The 22,139-nt window shown below is 52.5% G+C and overlaps 1 protein-coding gene across 2 annotated transcripts in view; it reads right to left on the bottom strand.

The window, feature by feature from the left end:
* The window catches only part of LOC122389321 (eyes absent homolog 2-like), a 118,467-nt gene that overhangs the window by 69,280 nt on the left and 27,048 nt on the right, over positions 1-22,139 (bottom strand). The window contains exons 1-2 of one of the 2 annotated variants that reach the window (XM_043381209.1): positions 6,589-7,203; positions 253-305 (exon numbers count right to left, since the gene is read on the bottom strand). In XM_043381209.1, coding sequence (XP_043237144.1) covers positions 253-305; positions 6,589-6,672 — 137 coding nt within the window. In that variant the 5' untranslated portion in view covers positions 6,673-7,203. Of the gene's footprint in view, positions 1-252; positions 306-6,588; positions 7,204-22,139 lie in introns of those variants that run through there. The other variant, XM_043381208.1, reaches the window with a different exon arrangement.

Raw genomic sequence — 22,139 nt, 5'->3', positions numbered from 1 at the left:
ATGGTCTCGGAAAAGAGGTCACAGGTCAAAGGTCATTTGGGTCAGGGTCATGAAATTTTCAGGGTAGGTGTCAAATTGATCAATGCGAGGGTACTGAAAGTTTCGTCGCGATCGGCCGCTTTTTACGCGAGTTATTCGCGAAAAACCATGGGGGGGGGTCCATCCGACCCCCCCCCCCTACACATGCGAGGGTTAACACTCCTAGTTGACCACTGACCATCAAATAACCATTCTAATGTATACGGTACTCACCGGTGTGTGTCGATATTGTTCTCGTTGCTATCCACTCCCGGGGACTTCTTCAGCTGAAACAAAAATACAATGTTAAAATGGATCAAATAAAAAATAAGCACAGCATCATAAGACACATGTCCACTGTCCAGCAGTGCAGAACAAAGTTCCTTTATTGTCTATAATGCCATATTTATTTCTCTATGGCTATAAGTAAGAACAAAAACGCAGCAATCACGGTATTTATGCATCTGCAAGTCCGCCATCTCCGCTCAGATTAACTTCGTTAGCTCCGTTCGCGAAGTGACCGGAGCCGCGGCCGGTATCCCGCCGCTGACACGGGACACTATTTCTGGGAGCGGGTGCGGCGTCAGCGCCGCCCAGCATCAGCAATCAGCGTCAGCACGACATCACAGAGCCGACATCCGCCTCAGCGCGTCTATCTGGACAGGGGGCGACCCCACCAGGTCACCGAGAGGTCAGCGGCGGCACAGCGTCACGGTGATAACCGGCCGGCGACTGCGGCACTGGTCAGCAGTTGGGGGAGAGAGGTCAGCAGTCAGCGGGGAAAGGTCAGGGAGAAAGGGCATCAGACACGGGGTAGATACAGGTCAGCAGACAGTCAAATCAGCCCTTCTGCTGCTGCACTTCAAAGCGAACAGCGAGTATCAAGAAGATTTGCCGAGAAAGGTCATCACTGATTGAACGGAGAAGCGAGAACGGATAACTACCAGCGCTGACATAGACCGCAGTGGAGCTGAGGGCAGCGTCGGGAGCTGGGACGCCGTCTGGAGAACACGTCATGACAGAACAGCCAGAGCCGACCGCAGTCATCCCTGGCAGTCTGACCCGACTGACCCGGCCGGGACGGCCGGCGCCCCACCGCCCGCGGCGATGGCCCCGGAGGGGACGGGGGCGGTTTATGAGCTGCTCGCTGCCGCATAGTCACGTGCGCGGCTAGAAGGAATGCATACGACGCAGTCGCTGGCCAATAGACGGACGGTCGGGGAGTGGCGAGAGGTCAGACTGGCACCCCGGCAGGTCCGGCTGAGACTGAGAGGGTAATTTATTCCGTTCGTCGAACCAAGGAAGGAGCATTTCCCATGCAACCTTCACAATTCACAAGGTTTCTCTTATAGGTAATTTTACTTGTATGGAACAAGCTCAAATAGTTCACCGAAATCTCATTATTTGCACAAGCTACTGACCACTAAGGATAGGATTCAGCCATCACAAAATGATTCAGCTTGGAGATGAGCACCCACAAAACATTTCTCGAGCCTCACCCCACACATCGCAAAAAGAAAATCCCCGATCAGACACCCCACCAAGCCACCTAAGCAGATCGACGTGCCGGCTCCTCCCAGCCCCCCTTTCACGACCAGCATCTCTGCCCGATAACAAAGTGCAGTTCGCAGCACTTCTTATCGCAATGACCGGCCCCATCGGTGCAGCGGGCAGGCTGGAGGGAGGTGTCGCCTCAGCAGAGGACAGGGTACCGGCAGAGGGGGCCGGTCAGTCGCCGACAGAGAGGGCCCCTGGGTCACCTACTGAGGGACCCGCCAGGCCCAACAGAGGGTCCCGCCGGTCCCCCGACAGAGACGAGTGCCCACGTGAGTAGTTGTAATCGCGGCAGTGCTACCTCAGCAGCTGCCCCGGAGGGAGGGGGAGCGGCACTGTCAGAGATGGACCGCCGAGCTGCTGTCGAGGTGAGTTAGTCAAAACTCGCCGCCGTGCCGGTCAGCACGGACTGCCCGGTGGGACGGTGGAACGAAACGGGGGCGGGACGGAACGGAGAGTGCCGGACAAGGAAGCGCAACATAGGGCTGTTGCGGACAAGTGGAACTGGCCGACAATGACATCAAATTGCCCACTGTCCGCCGTGAAATTCAGAAAAGACACACATAATTGAAAACAGCAAACTAGTTAACATCTGCTGGACAAAATGAGACTTTTGGAGGGAAAAAGGCCGCCAAAGCATCCGCTGCTAGCGCTGTTATTGACCAGAACGAAGCACCAGGGAAACAGCGCTAAGGGAAGCTCTTACAAAATATGAAATTTCTGTTTGACAACAATGCTACCACGAGACCAAAAGATTGCAGCTTCTGAACAATATCCGATGACATAGTGTCATCACCACTTCACCTGTCACAGGGGTAGCAGGGACATCCTCCGAAGTGTCACTAGCCACCTTCTGGAAACCGTCAGCGCTCCTCTCCCTCCCTCCTCTACCCTCCTCCCTCCTCTGTCCGACCAGGACCACTGACAGGAGCCACTAAGGACCAGTGTCTGCACGTCAATAATGCGGTAATGGCCTTTATCTGCTACACTTTGTCGGCGGAACACAATCCGTCTCCGAGATAAATGACTCTGCTAATCTCCGCAGGACCGTCGCCGCATATTTGGCGGTGGGCCGCGCCGCGCGGCCCAACAGCGAACGTCGGCAACGACACAACAGCGTCGGCAACGACGAAAACACGACGACGGCGGCGGTGGCGGCGGCGGTTGGTGGGTGGTGGCCGTGGCGGTTGGTGGGTGCCGGGTGGTTGCGGTAGTGGCGGTGGCGGTAGCGGCGGTTTTGTTTGAGGCCGCGGATCGCGGTGATAGTTGTTGCACAACTACAAAGGGACCGGGACTAGCCGGTAATGTGTTTTCGCAGATGTCGCGGTCAATCATAGACCGGTAAGAACAAACGAAAAGAAACGGAATCATTAATGTAAAATTTCACTAAGAAATTAAAAGAAAGAACGACATGAAAAAACATACCATGATAACATACTACAACTGCTGATGATCACTCGGAGAAAACGACCAGCTTGCAACATAGAAATTGTCTTCACTAGAAAAGCTTTCTGCTGTCTTGAACGAGAAGCAAGTCCTGCCCCGAAACCAACAAGCAGACACGCTAGAGCGTAACCGCGTTAGGATTCCTCCAATGACATCGCCGACAACAAAAGCTCCAGCAAATACCTCCCACGATGTAAATACCCCGTAACGTCACGGTTAGGACCCCGACATTACGGGGAGGAAGGGCGGCGGCCGAGTGTGTGCCCCTGTGTGAGAGGGACCTTAGGGTCGGCGCCCCAGCCCTACACAGTACACACGGAGCAGGTGGATGCCTCGCCGCGTCTCATTGAGCGACCTCGGGTTTCGGGCGGTGTCGGATGACGGACCACCGGCTACACCGTCCGCCGCCACCGACGACTGCCACAGACGAAGGAGGATGGTGAAGACGACGTGCCCAACCGATCGCCAGTGGTAACGTGTAGTCAGGATGCAACTCTGGACACACAGCAGCAAAGGGAAGGTGAACCGACCGCTGACCCACTAACGACCGAATAATGCGATGACACTGATGCCCTGGCATGTCATCTCGGCATCCCCAGATATTCATCAAACATAGAAAGAAGACCGTCGCTAAGACCGCGCCAGCGCCCGCCCTTGTGACCGTCCCTATACCACCTGCTTCGACCTCAGTTGACCTCAGCCGTGCGGGACCGGGGCTGACGGCTGAGCGTTGAACAACCCTCCGTCGCTGGCAGAGCAGCTCGTGCAGCAGCGGCGGAGACAGCCGCACCGGCTCGACCTCCGTCCGCAGCGTACCACAATACGTACCGCGGCCAGCACAAATACACCCCAGCGGGTCCGGTTTCACCCGCCCGCCAAGCAGCTATTTTCAATCAATGAAGCAGCTCAAGATGCTGATTTGCTACAGGTAAATGATCTTCGATATGATGCAACACGCCGACAAGAGCTTTCATCGTGTTTCATAATCATATCTTGGGATCGGGAGACACATGTGGTACATTTCAAAAGGACTTGGCAATTGGGCGATACCAAATTTTATAAACGCCGGTTCTTCGCTAATTGCTTACTACACTCTTAGCTCTTATGGCTTCATTATATAAAACTTGAAATGTCATCTACTGAAACGCATTGGTGCATTGTTAATTATAAATATTGCATTATCATAACCTAATATTTACCTTCCCTTAGCCCGTGAATCATGGAAAGCTAGAAAGCAAATATTTCGACCACCAGCATTCGCATAGCCGTTCGCCATTTCGTCGGTGTCGGAAGACAAAGGTAGGCCATCGCATGAGCCACAACCAAACTGACCTTTCCCCGAGTCAAACACATCCTTTGCACACTGCTCTCTGACGGGAGTTTGTACCGCAGGGCTCGACGTGTTATTGTCACAGGATCTCCCGAGGATAGTAGTCACGGTTTGCTAGTGGAAGGTGGCGAGACTCGTGCCTTTTCCACATCTGAACAAACTAACAACCGAATCGCAGCCCCGCCTAACACCTGTTCGGAGGTTAGCTTTGAAAGCTCAGATTATGTGTGACTAAATTCTCGCAATCGATGTGAGGCTGAGCCCCGGATTGTATCGCAAGAGAACCAACAAAAGGCAGTAAGCAGCGGTCGGAAGCTATCACCGAACCAGGAAGCTGGAGCTGATTGTCAGCGGTCACTGCTGATGGTCAGCTCTGTCAGCACCCAAAGATCAGCAGCTGAGGCTCAGCAATCGGCAAAATCACACGCCAGCCATCTCAGGTTTGATCAGACACCCGTGAGATCGACTCGTCGCTGCCTTGTCCAGCAGACTCGGTAGTCTGATCTCCATATGAACGTCTCTCGAGTTCACTGGTCCCATTCTCACCACTTGCAGAGCACCAATTATATCAGTTTCGCGCTAATAGATCAGTCGCCATTGTCGGCCAATACAGATAATTTAACATAAAATGTAACTAAAAGATACCAAACGTTCCACGACATCCCACAGGGTAAAAACAATTCCAGCTGTTCTCCAACCGTTGTAGTTACGTTCAATCATCACGCTATCAAACTACACATTTGATAAATCTGCCGAATAGTGACGAAAATAGAATACAAGTCCTCGAGTGCTCATCGTGGCGAGTAAGGTAGTGTTCGTCACTATATTTAGCAACAATACAACTTCCCTATCATAAGTCTGTGAAACGACACAGAAAAACTGGATCAAATCGCACAAATCACACACCTATAAATACTCTCATTATTTACAACCACTCCCCGTTCCTCTATTAGTATAACAGCCTGTTACGGGGGACCGATCGCTGCGGGCAGCTCGGGCGGCCGTCCTTGCCGGCTTTAGCGCGCCTGCACGGGACCTGTCACGCTCGTGTCCGCCCGGCCCCGGTCATGTCCGAGCAGCCAGTTTCATCAACCCGTAATAAAACATTTCTGGAGAAGTGGTAAGACGTAAACATCCGCCGAGCCGCGTCCACGGCCCGTGCAATGTCCCGGCCCGTGGGCGGCTGCAGTGTCCGTCCCTAAATCGTGGTCGTGTATAATTAGGGCCGCGCGAAAACCAGGCTCGAGTAACGCACTGGGATGGTTTTAAGGGAAACGGAAACATCTGAGATGCTTGAGTAACGTACTGCGAAGGATCAAGTGGAAGTGAAAACAAATGAAGTGATGAAATGTCATAGCATAATTTCATGTTAACACATACAGAAATTCAAGACAAGATTTCAGTGCAATTTGTATGTTTCGCTTATGTTTCGCACTTGAAGGAATCCGACTCGCGAACTATTTGTACTTAAATACGCAGATAATTCACAAAATGAATTGCTCTGTTTTTTTTTTTCCACCTCTGGAAACATTAAACCACACTGACACCAGGCATGGACCAACGAAAGCACGAAACGTCGAAATAATACTCCACGTATTTCAGTATAGACAATTTCCCGTGAATACCTATTTAAACCAAGCCAAACACTTCGGTGGCATCTTTTTTAATGTAAGATTCTGAAACTTTTAATACGCAGGACGTCTTCAAATTTCTAAGGAAAAGTAAACACATCATTTTTAGGTTCCATATTTCTGTCACAAAATTGACACCTACAATTCAGGATCTAATTTGTTTGGAATGGGCTCAGGATATTTGACGCAGACAACTGAGCAAAGAATGTGATGCTCCATCGCGTGAGTAATATGAGCAGTGAATAAGCGAAAAGCGGCGTTTCTAAAATAAATCAAATTGAAAGCAAAGACCAAGTTCGAGAGAAGGGAAGATTGGACTCAGAGAATCAAGGAATCAAAGGACCAAAAACTCATCCCAGCAAGCCGGATGTAATCATTGCCGAACGATGGCACAGCGAGTGCTGGTGCCGTGTATTGTCGCAGTGGCGGCGGAACACCTTTAATTAGGGGGGGGGGCTGCTGACTTTTGGTCCCATTCTTTCCATGCACAGCCCATGATATAATGCAAAAATCTTAGGGGGCACGGTGCCCCGGTGCCCCCCTTGTTCGCCGCCTATGTATTGTCGGGAAATACGCATGTTACGACCGTCCACCCGACCCCCGCGTTACCTGGTGGTCCATGGCGGCCGGATCCTGCGGCGGCTCCTCGAACCGGGCCATCGGGGTCATGGCGTGGGTAACCATCGACGTCATCACGGTCAGGTCACCGCGGGTCACCGATAGACTCGACTCGAGGTCACAGCAGGTCACCGGGGAGCACCGAAGTCACCCAGACACACACAGAACGGCGCGAATCGACAGCACTGTCTCGATCGAGTCGGGATGCGGTCCCAAACGGTCACTCGCAGCCCGCAGGTCAAACTCAACTCACACCTCACTCTGAACTCCCGGAGCGTCACCCACCTCCGATACCGAGCATGACGAGCCACTGCGGCGGGCGGCACCGGCGCGAGCGGGCGCACTCCCCGCAACCGGCGGCGGCCACCACTTTTTGCGCGTGCAACCACTATGAGAACGATGCCTAAACAGCAGATTCGGTTTCAAGAAGCCACAATTGCGGGAAACCGGAGCCGCGCGCAGCCGAGCGCGGGTGACCCTGCTACCGGGCGGCTGAGTTTTTCGCGGCGCACGCGGGGCTCGGCCGAACGACTGGCGTGCTCGTGCTCGGGGCGGCGTTCGGAAGGCGCGGGGCGCACGGGGGGCGGCCAGCGCCCCGCCGACCAATGACCGACCGCCGCTCAGACGGCCACCAATCAGCGGCCGCGGGACAGCCGGCCGCCGGTGGCGACGGGCCGCACTGGAACAAGTGGGTGCCGCACAGGTTGTCCGACGGGCCGGCCAGCAACGGCGGCGACGGGCCGACGGCTGCGACGGGAGGGAAGGGTGCAGCGGCCCTCTCCGCAGCCGGGAGAGAGAAAGAATACAAACAAGTGCGCCCTGGCGGCCCCACTGCCGCGCACATTTTTCCGTATTCACGGGAGGGGAAGCCGGCGACCCTTTCTCTCCCCGCACGTCCCTCGTGGCATCGAGAACGACGCCACGGGGGCGGGGGAGGTTCCCAAGGAGCGATCAAAATGTGCTCGCGATGGACGGTCTGCCGAGTTAACTTTTTTTTGTTAGCGTGATTAGTACGAAACAGATGGGCGCTAGCCAGTGAAACGGTCATTCCATGACAAAGTGATTAGAATTTATGGCTAAGCTAACAGAAAAACGGCAAAAGAAAACATTCAGAAGCAATAACGAAGCACATGGTCAAAGCCACTAGAGCTGGGCGGCCCTGAACCGTGGTCATAAATGCTAACTGGCCTTATATTTAAGCTTGATGTCAAATCATGCGAAAATGCATTGTTGAGACAGAAATTGAATAACTTCAAGCACCACATAAAAAAAAAACAATTGATGGAGCGGCAGATAAAACGAAAAGAACATTGACAACACAGCCTCTCGGCATCCACTGCATAGCAAGAAACGACATATAAATACAAGACAGGGCAGGATCTTTGTCGGCCACCCTCCTGGGACCTTTGTGATCGCCCATGCGACCACCAGGAGCCCCGTCTCCTCTGCGGTAACAGGGAAGCCACAAAAACGACGGCGCGGTTTTTGTCGCGCGCTGTCTGTGCCCGGTAGGCAGAATAGCAGTCATCTTCGATCAGACTCACTGGCCGCGCCGCAGACCAGCGGAAAGGCCATTTAACACAGCTGACTACTCAATTAATGCACTCTGTGGAGGCTAATCACCATGTCCGGTTGATGTTTTCACACTTCGCGGCTGATAGCGCGGTGAACGGGCGTTCGAGACGCAAGGCTGGTGCTAATGAAACGCCCGTAGAAATAAAATCTGCGATTTGGATGTGCATACAAGATGATATTCAAAAATTATTTTATATGTTTTGTTTCAATATTTATATAAAAATGTAGGTAGTAAGTAACAAACAATAACAGGTTTATAGATACACTAAAAACAGACATTCGTTCAAGTTTCAACGCAAGGGGAAGCAGATAAGTTAAAACAAGCCGATCATGAAAGGAAAATATCATCCAGTTCAATCATAAACCTCAATCATCAGTCAAATCTGCGTGCTGATAACCGAATGAGACAAATATTTGATTTATGCATGAAGTCGATATGTTTTGAACGGATCGATTTGCAAAGGCGGTCGCTTTAGTTCTAGCCGACTCTGCCCCATTTTGGATTCCATTCGAGATACCGGCTCCTTTTGAGGTAGCCTCACTCAATGTTTTTGATGAATGTGCTGCGCAATAGAAAGCGTCCACGGGCAGCAAATGTCTACCACCAAAACGACGCCCGAAAAGAACGGTAGCTGTAACCTGGGTTACCTCCAATGCCGGCTTCCCGTTCTGTAACTTCTGCGACCTCTATCTCTCAGCAGTAACTGAGGGGTCATTGTGGCCAGCACGTGCCATGGAACAGCCACAGCTGCGGTGCCGCGGGCAGTCCTCTTCTCCCTCTATAGCGGCGGCTGGCCGTAACGGTGATCATGGACACAGGAAGCGCAGAGGGTGTCATAAAATCCCCGGGTCCCATGAACAGTATAGTCCCATCCCCCACAGCACGGCACGAGCCAAGACGACCCGCCTGGGGTGGACGAATGGAGGCAGTAAACGGTAGGTATACGGGAGGACAGTACCGCTGCGCAGGAGCAAGATAGTAGGGATGACGAGCTCTGATGCCATCCTTTCAATTAAATCACAAAATAAGCTCAAATCGCATGCACCCTTCCCGTCGGAAGTCATTACTGCAAACTGTAAGCTGAATGTCTAAATACAAAAGGCATAAACCTTCTCTAATTCAGCAATGCCAACGCATCATAGCCTGTTCCCGTTTCCCGATCAATCACTGTCGAGACCCACTGATCCCAGCCGGCACCATCAGAGTCGGTCCCGAATCCAGACCTCTGCGTTCAGTGTCCTCCAGACGCCGGCCGCCCTCGGTGTCTTTGTTCCCCCGCCGCCGGAGCTGGGACGGCGGCGGGGGCACCGGAAGGAGATCTAACGAGGCGCCGGACCTGGGGCCGCTGCCGGGGCCGGACCGACATTACACCCCCGGTGAGTCAGGCGGAGTGGCGGCCATCCGGGAGGGGTCCGGTCCCTGGTCCGGTCCGGTCCGGTCTGAGGACCACTGCAGGTGTGACATTAGTGCAGTCAACAGGCAGGCGGCAAATGGGCGCTAATGGTCGGTACCCGAGGGATTAGCACTCTCCCGGTGTTCACGTCGGTCCGATTGTTGTAAGGGGAGTTGATGATTTGTCTCCACAGCCCGTTATTTTCACACATTCGGGATGTAGCCTCATTAAATCTCCACCGATTAGTCCCACCATAAAATACCGGAAACCCTTGCCATCTCAACGCCTAAACCAGACCCTTCATGGCTCAGCGAAAAATGAGTGCGGGCCGCTTCAGTGTCCCAAAATTATAATTTGGCCAGGGTGTCAGAGGGGAAATTCCTCTCCAAAAATGGGGATAGGAGTGGAAAATTGCCAATCAGGTTAGACCTATAAAGAGTGGAAAAGGATCAATAACATTAATTTATGTAAAATTGTGGTCAAATGCAGGTTGTAAAACGTTCATCAGAGCAAATGCTGTTTCTCGGTAAAATTGGGAGTGGAAAATTGGTCTGGGAAAATTCAGGATGAGAGTGCAAAATGATTTTTATCTGGATGTCGTTTCCCACCCACATCAACACATTTTGGGACAGCCGCTTAGGTTGTCATATGCGAGATTCTCTCAACTTTTCGATCCGATTCGCTACCAGTGCAGCACAGTCGTCCAGCACTAACTACCTCAAGAGACCTCCATCTTCCCAGAAAGCTGTGGCGCGGCAGGCAGCCACCATTTCTTCTAGATAAAAGGCGGCGTCGGCGGGCTGTGGTGGGCGGGCCGGCTGTTTGGTGTCGACAGACCGGTCCTGAATCAGACCAGGTCGTTAATCAAGGGGACCCAAGCGCAGCGCCTCTGTGCGGAATACGTCGGCACCGGCCCTTGTGTCGTCTGCCGACGGATGTTTCCTACAGCAGCAACTCGAGCCGAGGGATGGAGAAACGGAAAGACGAAGAAGCGAAAAGACGAAGAAAGGGAAGACGGAGACGGAAGCAGCCGTACGTGTCGCTCCCATAGCAAACTATTTGTAGATATGATGACACTGGCTTCATATGTAGTGGCTGAATATCGAAAACGAGGAACACGCCATTAGCCTTGCGCTTGAATCGCTTCGCTGTCAATTCACCCGATCGCCCTAACACGGACTGGTAACGTCAACAATAAATTGCATCGCTAAGTGTCAAGGACTCATCAGGCCAGTCTCGGAGAGGAATGGGCAATGGGCGTCGCTGGTGGTAACCCATCCGCCTGTCCCGTGGGCAGTGCCCCGATGAATTCCGTGACCTGCCCCAGATTTCGACCGCCGTCGGCGGACCGGAGGTGTTCTGGCTCGCTCTGCTAACCGCCCTGCCCGGCCCGCTAACCGCCCTGCTGCCTGTCACTACCTGTCGTGTCGGCGGTCAGCCGGCTCGTCTCAGCGGCCCCGACATGCTCCGGTTGGCTGCCGCCGCCGACAGAGTGTTGACCCAGCGTCGGTCTCTTTGTATCCGGGCGAGCTGCCGACATCAGCCAGCAGCGGATTCATGCTGCAACGCTATTATTCCAGCGGCTGAGTGACGACAGACAAACATAATTCTGACCACGATGTTAAATGAGGCGCAGCTCAAAAGAAAAAACTCGTTAGCGGGCGTTTGACCGGAGAAAAACGGACGGTGCCAGCCGCGTCTCGTCGGCACCTGATGGCTTCTGTCTCCGGCAGTGGAGGAATCGCCAACAGAAACGGCACTCGCTTAACTAGCCGTCCGGTGATAAATCATTAACGTGGGAATGTTAACTCAACGGGGACCTTTAAACTCGGCCCGACCACGTGCAGTTCTTCTCAGCACGTCAGCCTCTTCAAAGAAACGAATTCGCAATCCTGTGTCGGTCATTTATCAGGGCCGGGGCCGGGCGCGGCAGCGGCAGACATTAGTTCTGTGCCGGCTGTTGGGCCTATGACAGCCGGCTGACGCGTCCCAACACCGCCGCCGTTTGCTCATAGGGCGGTAAGAAGTGCGTGTCTAAGCTGCGTGGCAGGCCGGCCGACCGGCGCCCCGCCGAGTGCTGGGGTGCCGACTGCTAGTGCTGACACCCGCTGTTTACAGGAGACAGCAGTGGCAGACACGGCCAAAACAGCGCCGCAAAACATACCATCAAAAGTCAAAACACGCACCGAGGTCTGCAACAGCCTCATGATGGAAATGCAAACAATGATGGCGAATGTCGAAAAATTAGCTAGGTGCAAATAGTGTGGGTGTGCACAGACTTCTCTATATATGGACTGTGCGCTGATCCGAGGAAATCAGCATTGGAGGCCCAAAAATAAGTGCACTTTTATCCATCTTTTTACAATGAAAAGGGTGTCAGAATATTTACAAATTTGGATATAGGATAGCCCATACTTTTATCTACCTGTCGGATTACATTTTTTTTTTGTTGAATTCAAAATAAATAAGAAATAAATGTATATAAATGAGAACATGTTTTCTCGTTCAGTTAGCCATTTGTTCACGCTGGAGGTATATACTTCACAAATGCAGCCGTACTTTGCGCGCATTTTCTTGCTTTTGAATGTTGGTTGCATTGTTGGTTGTCGTTGCTAATTTGTCGGAACTAGTCATTTACGTTGGTTTTGAAAAGGGTTTTGAGAAATAACGATACATTATATAGGGCCACAAGAAGCAGTAAAAATAAGTAAGAAATAGCTCGAAAAAATGGTCAAAAAAGGAAAGAATATTATCGATCACTACCTCATTTAACTTGACTAGCAGTTAATGTGAAAAGAACAACTCGCCATCGCAGTTCGAAGCTACGCCGCGCTAAATAATGCCATAGGTACCCATGGCAGTGATACGCCACTACATCCAAAAGAAGTAAGCTTATTCAATCAAACAATGAAGTTTATCCAGTGTGTCGTATGGGGTTGTAGTTCATTATGGTCTGGATCAAATCTCGGAAGAATGCTCGATGAAATGATGGAATTCGTACCCTTCGCATCAATGTTAAACGATGAAGGTCGCCGCTCTTAAATGTTACCGCAAAACTTGCATCGGGATCGGGAAGCTCAAGAATACGCCAGTCTGCGAAAAACGGACGGAAAAATAGCGGTGGAGCAGAAACAAGGTGCATAGGACTGATTGGAGTATAAGTAGCTGGGACAAACATCTGTGCCGGTGGTGGCCTGTTATTACAGGAACTTCTACTTTGGATATCTCAGGAAACTGGCAGGTCACCATTTCTAGGCCAGCTGTGGGCATTTTTGACGGAGAAGCCAAGAAATGTGCCAAGGGCGAAGAGCATACTGTAACTAACGAGCTACAGAATATGACGGAGGCGCCGGGGGCACTAATCGTTTGGCCGAACGGGGAAGAGCACTCGATCCGCGCCCCGGCAGGTTACCTGTGCTCCAGCTTCCGAGCTGAGATGGTCGCCCTCCGAGCTGCTCTCTCCTAGCTGCTGGAGAACCCGCCGCACGCCGAAGACACCATCGTAGCCTGCACCGACTCGCAGTCCGCCCTCGCCGCCATCCGAGGTGGCTGGGCCGCCCAGCACTCCTCGCTCGGAGCGGACATCTGCAGAGCCCTCTGGGGACTGACAGCTGGAGGCCTGTTGGTCTACCTACAGTGGGTGCCCTCACAATGCAGGTTGGAAGGCAACGAGAGGGCCGACACCATCGCCAAGAAGGCAAACATACTCGACTAAAAACAAATCCTTATAGACGTCCAGAAGGCCCACTGGGCCGCCGCCAGAGTGGCGAGGGCTCGCACCGTCGGGGCCTGGCCGGCCGGCTGGTTCCACCAGCTGACGGGGGATCGACTCCCGCCTACCGTTGCCGGCGGCGACCGGCCAGCGGCGGTGGACATCCACCAGCTCCGCGCCAGCCACTGGACAAGCTCCTCCCAATGGCGCCACAGAGTCGGGTTGGCGCCCTCCTGGCTGTCGGGGTGCAACCAGTGCGACGACCGACAATGCAGAGCCGCACTCTACCCGTCTGCTGAGAGGAGGCGGACAGCCCAAGCATGTCCTCCTGCGGTGCCCGGCTCTGATGGGCACCCGACATCGCCTGATGGCGACCATCAACCCCAACATGGAGGAGGTGCGGAGCGGCAGCATCGTGGTGGCCCTGGGGGCCGCCCACAGGTCCCTTCAGAGCTGCTCGGCTACGTCTCCATGGGACGAAGGGACACAATAAAAGCAACAATAGCTACAGCGTGACAACGTGATGGGAACGACCGTCACAAGAGCTATCGTCTTATCATTCAGCAGCGAGTGGAAAACGAGCAGACGGAGGGATACGTTGCAATTGGTGATGCGCATGTGCGAATGTGTGAAAGTGCGACTATGTGTAGATGCGTGGTGCGAAAAAGTGGGTAGCAGAGAAGAACAGTGAAGACACCGTTGCAGCAGACACACATTTTCCCGTAAAGTCCCCCATCGGCATTACCGCCAACCTTTACCACCAGCGCGGTCGGTGCCCTGTCGCGCGAGTTTGTAGCCAGCCATGTCAGAGATGTGAACAATCCAGCACACGGGGGAAGAAGAAAGGGATGATTGAGGGATCCAGTTTCTCGCTGGATCCCGCGGTGAAAATGGACTAACGCCATTTTCAAGCCCACTGGTGCAATGTGAGATGAACTTGACACGAGGACATCAATGGGTGTCGATGAACGTGAAATGATGTTCCAATACAGATTCATATCGACCAGAAGCCTTTCTTATTCTGAGCTACGAGCAATAGATAGAACAAAAACAAAATATATTACATAAAATTCAGCCTGTCGACAGGAAACAATAAAAGGGTATTGTGTTACAACATATGGGTTCATATTACGGCTTCAGAAATTTGGGCCTCCAATGCTGATTTCCCAAATCAGCGCACAGTCCATATATAGAGAAGTCTGTGGGGTGTGAAATGCAAACAAGCTTCCAAGAAAACAAACATCTCACTAACACAACGTGCAAAATCTAGTGAGGCGAGATGTAAGCACAAAGAGAGTTTAAACATGCAGTCTGCAACTAGATAACCAAGTAAAACTATGCAGCAATGGCCACCGACTACCAAACACCAGAACTTAGTCCATACCATCTGGGCCACCGCCACAGCCACGGCAGCATTGCTCTCCCTTCCCCACCCCGGGGGACAAATTGGTCGCGACTGGGCCCTCCCTCCCCTAGGGTCGGTGCGGTGGACGCGTGACATTACCGGCGTCATCCAGGGGAGTGCGGTCGGCGAGCCATTATGCGCCGTCACGCCGGTCGGCCGGCGGGCGGCGGCTCCGGTGACGCTGACCCGCGCCGACCTGGTGTCCGGTGACCGCTGACCGGCTGACGGACTGTCAGCCGCGAGTGACAGCTCCGCCCCCAGTCCCCCCCCCCCCGGTACACACCCCTCCCCTCCGGGCCGCAGGGGAAGGAGCGGTGCAGAAGGTCGCGCCGCGAGGGTCTGTTTGTTTGCTTGGGAAAAACGTGCTCAGCCGAGCGGACCTCTGAGTCTGATGAACAGTATGGTGCGCGAGAGGAGGGGACATAGCCATGGGAAAGCCGCGAGCGACCGGCGACTGCCGAGCAGCGAATCTCAAAACAAAGAGACACGGTCAGGAATGATCCAGGCCGTGTTTTTGGTAGTCACGACTCGCTGAGAAACGCACGCGTTTTAAATGTGAACTGGGCAAGATGTCAAGCAAGCATTGCAGCTCTACAAAAACCTAAGGAGAAAACAATCCACTATCAAGAACATTGAAATCACATCACATGCGTAAACAACGTCTCTCGCCTCCCATAAGCTCATCAGACACCTTTAATTTAGACAAGTTAGACAATAAAACCGTCTGAATGCAAAACTCGAACTAACAATCGCACTAAAACAGCTATCACCTGGGCGATAGCCACCTTGTCCCGCTGAACTACCGCACACGATAACAAACATGTAAACACACTGAACATCCCCTGCGGTGCTAGTGAGCTCTTGCCGCTGTAAATACCATCTGTCAGTCTGGCAGCCGGGGGTACTACCATGCCGATTCAAATACCAAAGGTTGCTTCTGATCAACACATGGCAGGTGGTCACTGAGCTGGTTTGACCCACCCACCAGCTGAGTAGAGCTCTGAGCTCCGAGTTGTGCTGGGTCGGTTCTGGATCGGTGGATTAGCTGCCACGTGCTGTCATGGGGGTGCGGTGGCCCGTCATGTGCGAAAGGCTTCCTCGTGAGAGGCTTCTGTTTGCCTCTTCCGTCCCTGCCCCCACTCTCCCCTACCCCTACCCGTCCCCGTCACCGCTCGTCCTGCCATAGCTGTGCGGCCGGCGGTCAGTGCGATCAGTCCCCGTCCAAACCCCTCCCCTGACACATGGTGTCAGTCGCCCGTCTGTTCCCCGACAGCCCGTCACAGCAGCGTCCAGTCGGTTCCCACCGCGGTCAGCCCCCCCCCCCCAACACCCCTTCCTTCCTTATGACATATGTGTCTGAGGGACCTCGATATTTTACTTTTGCGGTATCGATTAGACCTTTTCGACCAGACCTCGACTGGAACCAGACCAGACTGGACCAGACTGAACTAACTCTGACTCTGAAAAAAATCCTCAGGGACAGACTGGAGGTATTGTGCTCAGACAGGGCGGATCGGATCACCGGCCTGACCACCAACCTGACCTATGTAAGTCACCAACGACCTGACCATAGATGAACGACGACCGAGCCAACTGACCTGACCAGTGACCGGACAGAGAGCCAAGTCATTCGGAACCGCGAAGCACTAGCAGGGCCACAGTTGAACCGATCTAAAACCGTGCCTGAGCCGTCTGCAGGAAATGCTCCGGACCATTCTGACCTCTGTGGGCTCGTGCCGGCCCGGAGGAGCCGGGACCGGGTGCCGGGCGATGGCGGCGGCCCCGGATCACGTTCATACAGCGCCCGGCACTTTATGACGGCCATCCTTTTGATTTCTGGCGTCTGGGAGCGGCCGGAGACAATGACCGAGCCGGCTCGCTGCAGCTCCAGCCGAGATCGTAGATCAGATGGGGGCGTCCTCAATGGGCCATTCAGACTGGTCCGGACGTGTGTTCGGCCCGCGCCGCGCCCGTGCCCGAGACGGCGTCTAGGGTTCCAGTGATGTCACACACTGAAATAAGCAGCTAATCATGATACCCAGAGGGTGAAACGGAACTGGATTAATTTCACTGGCTGTGCGAGCGGAAGTTTATGTGTTACGCGTGCATGTCTTTGTAACTAAATACCATCCAATTTGTCGACTGCCAAAGTGTTGAGCAAGGCCAAAAATTAATCCGCGGTTCGGGTTTTACACATAGGCGATACAAGTACTAACTCTACTTGCTTCAGTAACTTAAAGACAAGAAAAATGTTTACAAGAGAGATAATTACGATAATAAAAACATCCGAAAAAAACAATAGTAAATTTGTCCACCAGGGACTGGAGGAAATATCAAATCCACAACAGGATAACTCGTCAATTTGCATATCTGTAACCCAGTCCTGATGCCGGGCTTAGCGGGCCGGCCGACCCATGCTATCCCGAACATGGACGGCGTAACGCACCCCTCGAGCCCGCGGTGGTCACAGGTCACTGGAGGCCCGAACAGCGCCGGTGGCGCCACCTGTGGTCAAAGCCCTCAACTACACCACCGCCATCGTCCAATCAGAGCAGGGCGGTCGGTAATTTCTCACCTGACCGTTCCCGGCAGTCCGTCGGTCCGTTCGCTCCGGTCCGTGAGGAAACTATCGGCCGGGCTGCTCGGGACACCTCTCAGACAATTAACGGACCCGTCCTCGCCGCCGCCGCCGCCCTCCTCCCTCCTCCCGCTATCTTATTTTAGCATCAGAGTCCGCCGCCGAGGCTCCGCCCAGCGCTCGGCCACCATCAGCCATCGGCCAATCGGCGCCGAACAAAGGCATAATTCATCACGGCCGGCCGGCGGCGGCCGACCACCGGACAGCGCCTGACATCTAGCGGCCGGATCGGGAACTAGGCGAGCGGCGAGCGCTGCCGGCAGTCAGTCGCAGTTCAGCGACGTGGTCCGGTGGGGCCCCGGCATGAGTACAGATGAGAGAGGGAGGATCGGAATGGCAGGGTGCAACGAGTGTGGAGACGCTCTATCAGCTTTCGAGAAGCACATCAAAACCAGATATGGCACGCTCATCTCTAGGTATAGGCATGGATAGGTGTCAAATATTTGGCATTTGACACCTATCCATTTGGCAGCCTTGACGACATCCAAAAAAGAAATGCGTTAAAAGTCACAAGATGTTGAGCATTTATAAACGAAATATGTGTATGGCTACCTAAAAAAGTATTAAATATTTGTCAATGAATAAAATACACACGAATGATGTTGGGTTGCGGTTAAAGATTAGGAGGAAGGTACCGTTAGACGACTAAATCTCATCTCTTCTATCCGTGTCAAGCGATGCCGGTTGACGTTTAAAACGGTCTAACCAAATGTTTATATCACCAGCAGTAAATGGTTACGATGCTTATGCTGCTGTGTGGCTAGTTCCAGAATTACAGTAACCGCCAACAGCTATCGATGGCTATCGCTGGTCTCCGGTGAACGGTTCTCCGCACCAGCCACAAGTCAGGCGCCATGCGGTGCAGTATACCTTCCGGCGTTTGTTACTAACGCCATCTATCGACAGAAAGGCGAACCCGTCGTGCGCTGCGGAATGGCATTGACGCCTGAATGTTGGAGTGAGGAGGGCAGCCTTTTTAAAAGGCTGCCCTTTTTACTGAGAAACGTTCTACGACGTAACAGATCTACTACATAATTTGAAGCCCCATGTTCCCAATTGCATTACCGCGTCCGCAGACGATTAGCATTGACTTCGTTTAAGCATGCGCTGCATGTTTATTGACTATGACAGCCAGTAGCCAACTGCTATCGAGGTTGTTTGCATGTTAATGTGTCCAGTAAATAAACCAAACGTAGATGGAGCAGTAACTCAAAACTTGAATGTCATTATCAAACCAGTAAACTTTTATCGGGCGCCCATCCAATGACATCGTTTACTTACATCTCTATTGGATAACCTCTGACGTGCAGTCCCTCGAACCTCTCCTTCTGTACCACGTGGGTAAGTTCACAGCACCTCGACACATCATTACCTCCCCGGCTCCTCTGCCGCCCCGCGGGCCGGCCGTTAGCGTCGCAGCGCCAACACCACCCCTGGCCCGGCATCCCGGCGCAGTCCAGCGGTGCAGAGCCGGCCATAAATCGGTGAGTGGACGTTCACTGCTGGTGAGGGCAGGCGGCCGGCCGGCCCACCCGCGAGCGAGCTGTCCTGGAGGTGCGTTTTTGCACGCCCGCCCGGACAGCCAGCCTGTGTGTGTGTGTGTGTGTGTGTGTGGAGATGTGTGTGTGTGTGTGAGGTTAGAGGGATGGGGACGCGACACGAGCCACGCGGGCAGAGTGGTGTGGACATGGGTGTGAGGTGGTCCAATCACTGCTGTCTAAAGCACAACACGTGACGTGCGTGGTATTTAACCCGCGACCTGGTGGGGGGGGGGCTATTTTTTGCCCCCCCCCCCCTCCAGACTTTTCGATATATCTCCAGAACCGCTGCGCCGATCGTCACCAAACTTTCAGTACCCTCCCGGACATCAATTTTACACATTGTGACCAAAAATTTTTCCAAAAGCTATGATAGGTTGTCCGGAAATGACGTCAGAGTGACGTCATGTTCTGCCGTTTTCGACCCAAAAAAGGGTTTCGCGGGAAGAGCTGTCAGGCCTAAAGCTTTGCAAATACAGAAAAATGTTTAGGACATAAAAGCTGTAGAATTGACAGGGCTATAAAACTGTTATCTCGGATTTTTGAATTTTTTTGATTTTGACCCCCAAAAATCAAAAAATAGATTTTTGGGATATAATAGTAAAAAAATCCAAAAAGTTTTTTGAATTTCGCAAAAACAGGAATATATGTGATAGTCCTTACCGCCTTCCATCCACATACCAAATTTTAGATTGATACCTCTATTTTTGGCGAAGTTATAGCGAAAAAACTGTTCAAAATTGATGACGTCAAATGTTCAAACTCAATTTTTAGCAATTCTAGACCTCGTAGTGCAAAACAAAGACCACCATTAGACTCCCCGTGACGAGCTGCATCGAATCGATACCCTTTTTATGCAAAAATATCAACTTTGAAATTTGACCTTTTTTTACCTGACCTTGACCTGACCTCCACCAGAAAGTGACCTAAACCGTACCTGATGGTCTTATAACCAACACCATTGGGTTGGAAATGAAAAACTGGCCATAAAACATGCATCGCACAACCTTAGTAAAGTTGGGTTCATGTGGTGACCCTTGGTGACCTTTGGTGACCTGACCTTTGGTGACCTGACCTGTGACCTGACCTGGTATGACCAGTGACCTCTAATAGCAACATATGTACTAGACAACTGACGTCTTATCGCTGATTTTCGACAAAATGCGTTTTACTCGGTGTTATAGCGCTTTCCCTAGAAGCCCCGTGAACGGTGAAACATTTTATCTTTGACCTGACCTGTGACGTCATCGGTGACCCCGAGGTCAATAAAATTTGGTTTCCCTTAACAAATTTGACAGGGCTATCGAACGCCGTTTGAATTTTGCGGATCCGTCCAGTAGTTTCGGAGATACGAGGGGGGGGCAAAAAATAGCCCCCCCCCCCCACCAGGTCGCGTTATAAACAGACCCCACCAGGGCGCGGGTTAAGGAATTCTAGGGACATGTTTCAGATGCCCTAGCTCGGAATTCAAAATTAGGTACTTTTGAATAGTGGCACGGCACATGAGGACAGTGATAACATTACACTACCCAGATGATGGCTAGATGAGTGCAAGCTTCTGACATCAAACTGATCTTGAAAACCGATATGCATTAGCAGAACATATATCAATCTCAATCACACATATCACATTTACATCCATTTACACGCAAGGCAAAGTCAAACTCAACGAATTGTCGGGGAAATATTAGGTCCTGTTACATGTTATGCTACACCCAAAACAACCGAATAAACCTAACAGAACAGCGCTGCGAAGGACCGCCCGTATAAATACCCCCCCCCCCCCTCTTAAAACGTACTCGTATGACATCTCTGCGCCCGAACAGGCCGCCCGCTCACGACCTTTTGTTGTCACCGTGTCGTCACTGCGGCCGGTGACTCCGTTTATCACCAATAAAGCTGCCCTGTCACGATAACTCGGCTGGCCGGGCCGCCCCGACGTTCATGTGGCCCCACAGGTCACGATTCGGGCGTTAGTCGGCGAATTAGGCGCTGATGTGATCGTAAATAAGCCACGCCCCCGGCAGGGCAGTCCAGCACAGCGCGGGCTCTGATTGGACGATCTCTTCTGTCGACAGCAGTTGGAGAACAGGTTTTGCTCGACGAGATAGAAGGAGACGTAAATGAAAGAGTTCGGACAGATAAATAGACGGGCGATGGAGAGGAGCAAAGCTGTAGAAGGCTAGTCTTACAAAGATACAAAGATGAAGAAAGACGCCCTGGAGGCGAGATAACCGCCCGACTAAACGGTATTTAAGTCCGTGGCTGTCAAGCTCCTGAGCCAAAGCTGCATGCTCAAACCATGGATCTTAAACGTTGTACTAAAGAGCTGAAGAGACAAAGACGGTCCAGAGTCCAGCTCATAATAGCCAATGATCCGAAAAAGATCTCCCCCTTGATAGCAGCAAAGTAAATGAAGTGTGCCTCCTTGATCAACAGGTGACATTCATCAGCAGCGTTGACCATTTGAACCAGCACGGACGCTGCGGGACAACTCAAGAGTTATAGTCTTCTTTCAATTGCAAAGCTGATAAATGACAAGAGGCTCATTTAACACAGCGTTATGGGGCACGGTAGTGACGCGTCATGAGCATCAACAATTTTATGAATTCATAATCATGCAGCACTATGAATCCCAATGAGTTTTTAATCGGGCGCGTCTCATCAGCAATGTCATGATTAATACGACGACTACTCACAATCAATAATCCGTGCTTTGCTTATCCGCCTTTCCAGCAACACTATGATACTCAGCATCATCGCTGTTTCTCCCATCCACGACAGGACCACCTTTCTTTTATCGCAGCAGCCGCTGTTCGCACCCGTCTCCCCGGTGAGCGTCCGTACGGCGTCCCTCCCACGTCCCTCTCCACCGACTCCACGGAGTGCTGGATGACTCGACAGCGCCTCTCTGCCATGACACAGGGCCCCGCGCCTCAGAACCGACAGGCTCGCCCGCCGCGCCACCTCACACACCGTGTTATGGCAAGCGTTCGATGCATTCTCCACGTCATTGCACGCGCGTCCGACAAAAAAGCATCACGACACGACCGAGCCCGATAAAAACCACATATCTATCCCGTACACAGTGGTATGCCACCCGCCAGCGAGCGGCACACGTAATTTATTCGCATTTTTTGGCTGAGCGCATGTTAGATTAACACTATCAACCTAGTAAACGCCAGGTCGTGGTTTATCTGTGACGCCCCGGCTGCAAGAAACATGATAATAAATTTCCACCGGCGGGTCGACCAACAAATAAGATGGAATGGCCTCGATA

This window comes from Amphibalanus amphitrite, unplaced genomic scaffold (assembly GCF_019059575.1).
Source record: "Amphibalanus amphitrite isolate SeventyFive unplaced genomic scaffold, NRLGWU_Aamphi_draft 000354F_arrow, whole genome shotgun sequence".
In the NCBI taxonomy this organism is placed as follows: domain Eukaryota; kingdom Metazoa; phylum Arthropoda; class Thecostraca; order Balanomorpha; family Balanidae; genus Amphibalanus; species Amphibalanus amphitrite.
Note: the sequence above shows the minus strand (reverse complement) of the source record. Positions and strands in the feature narration are given on the sequence as shown.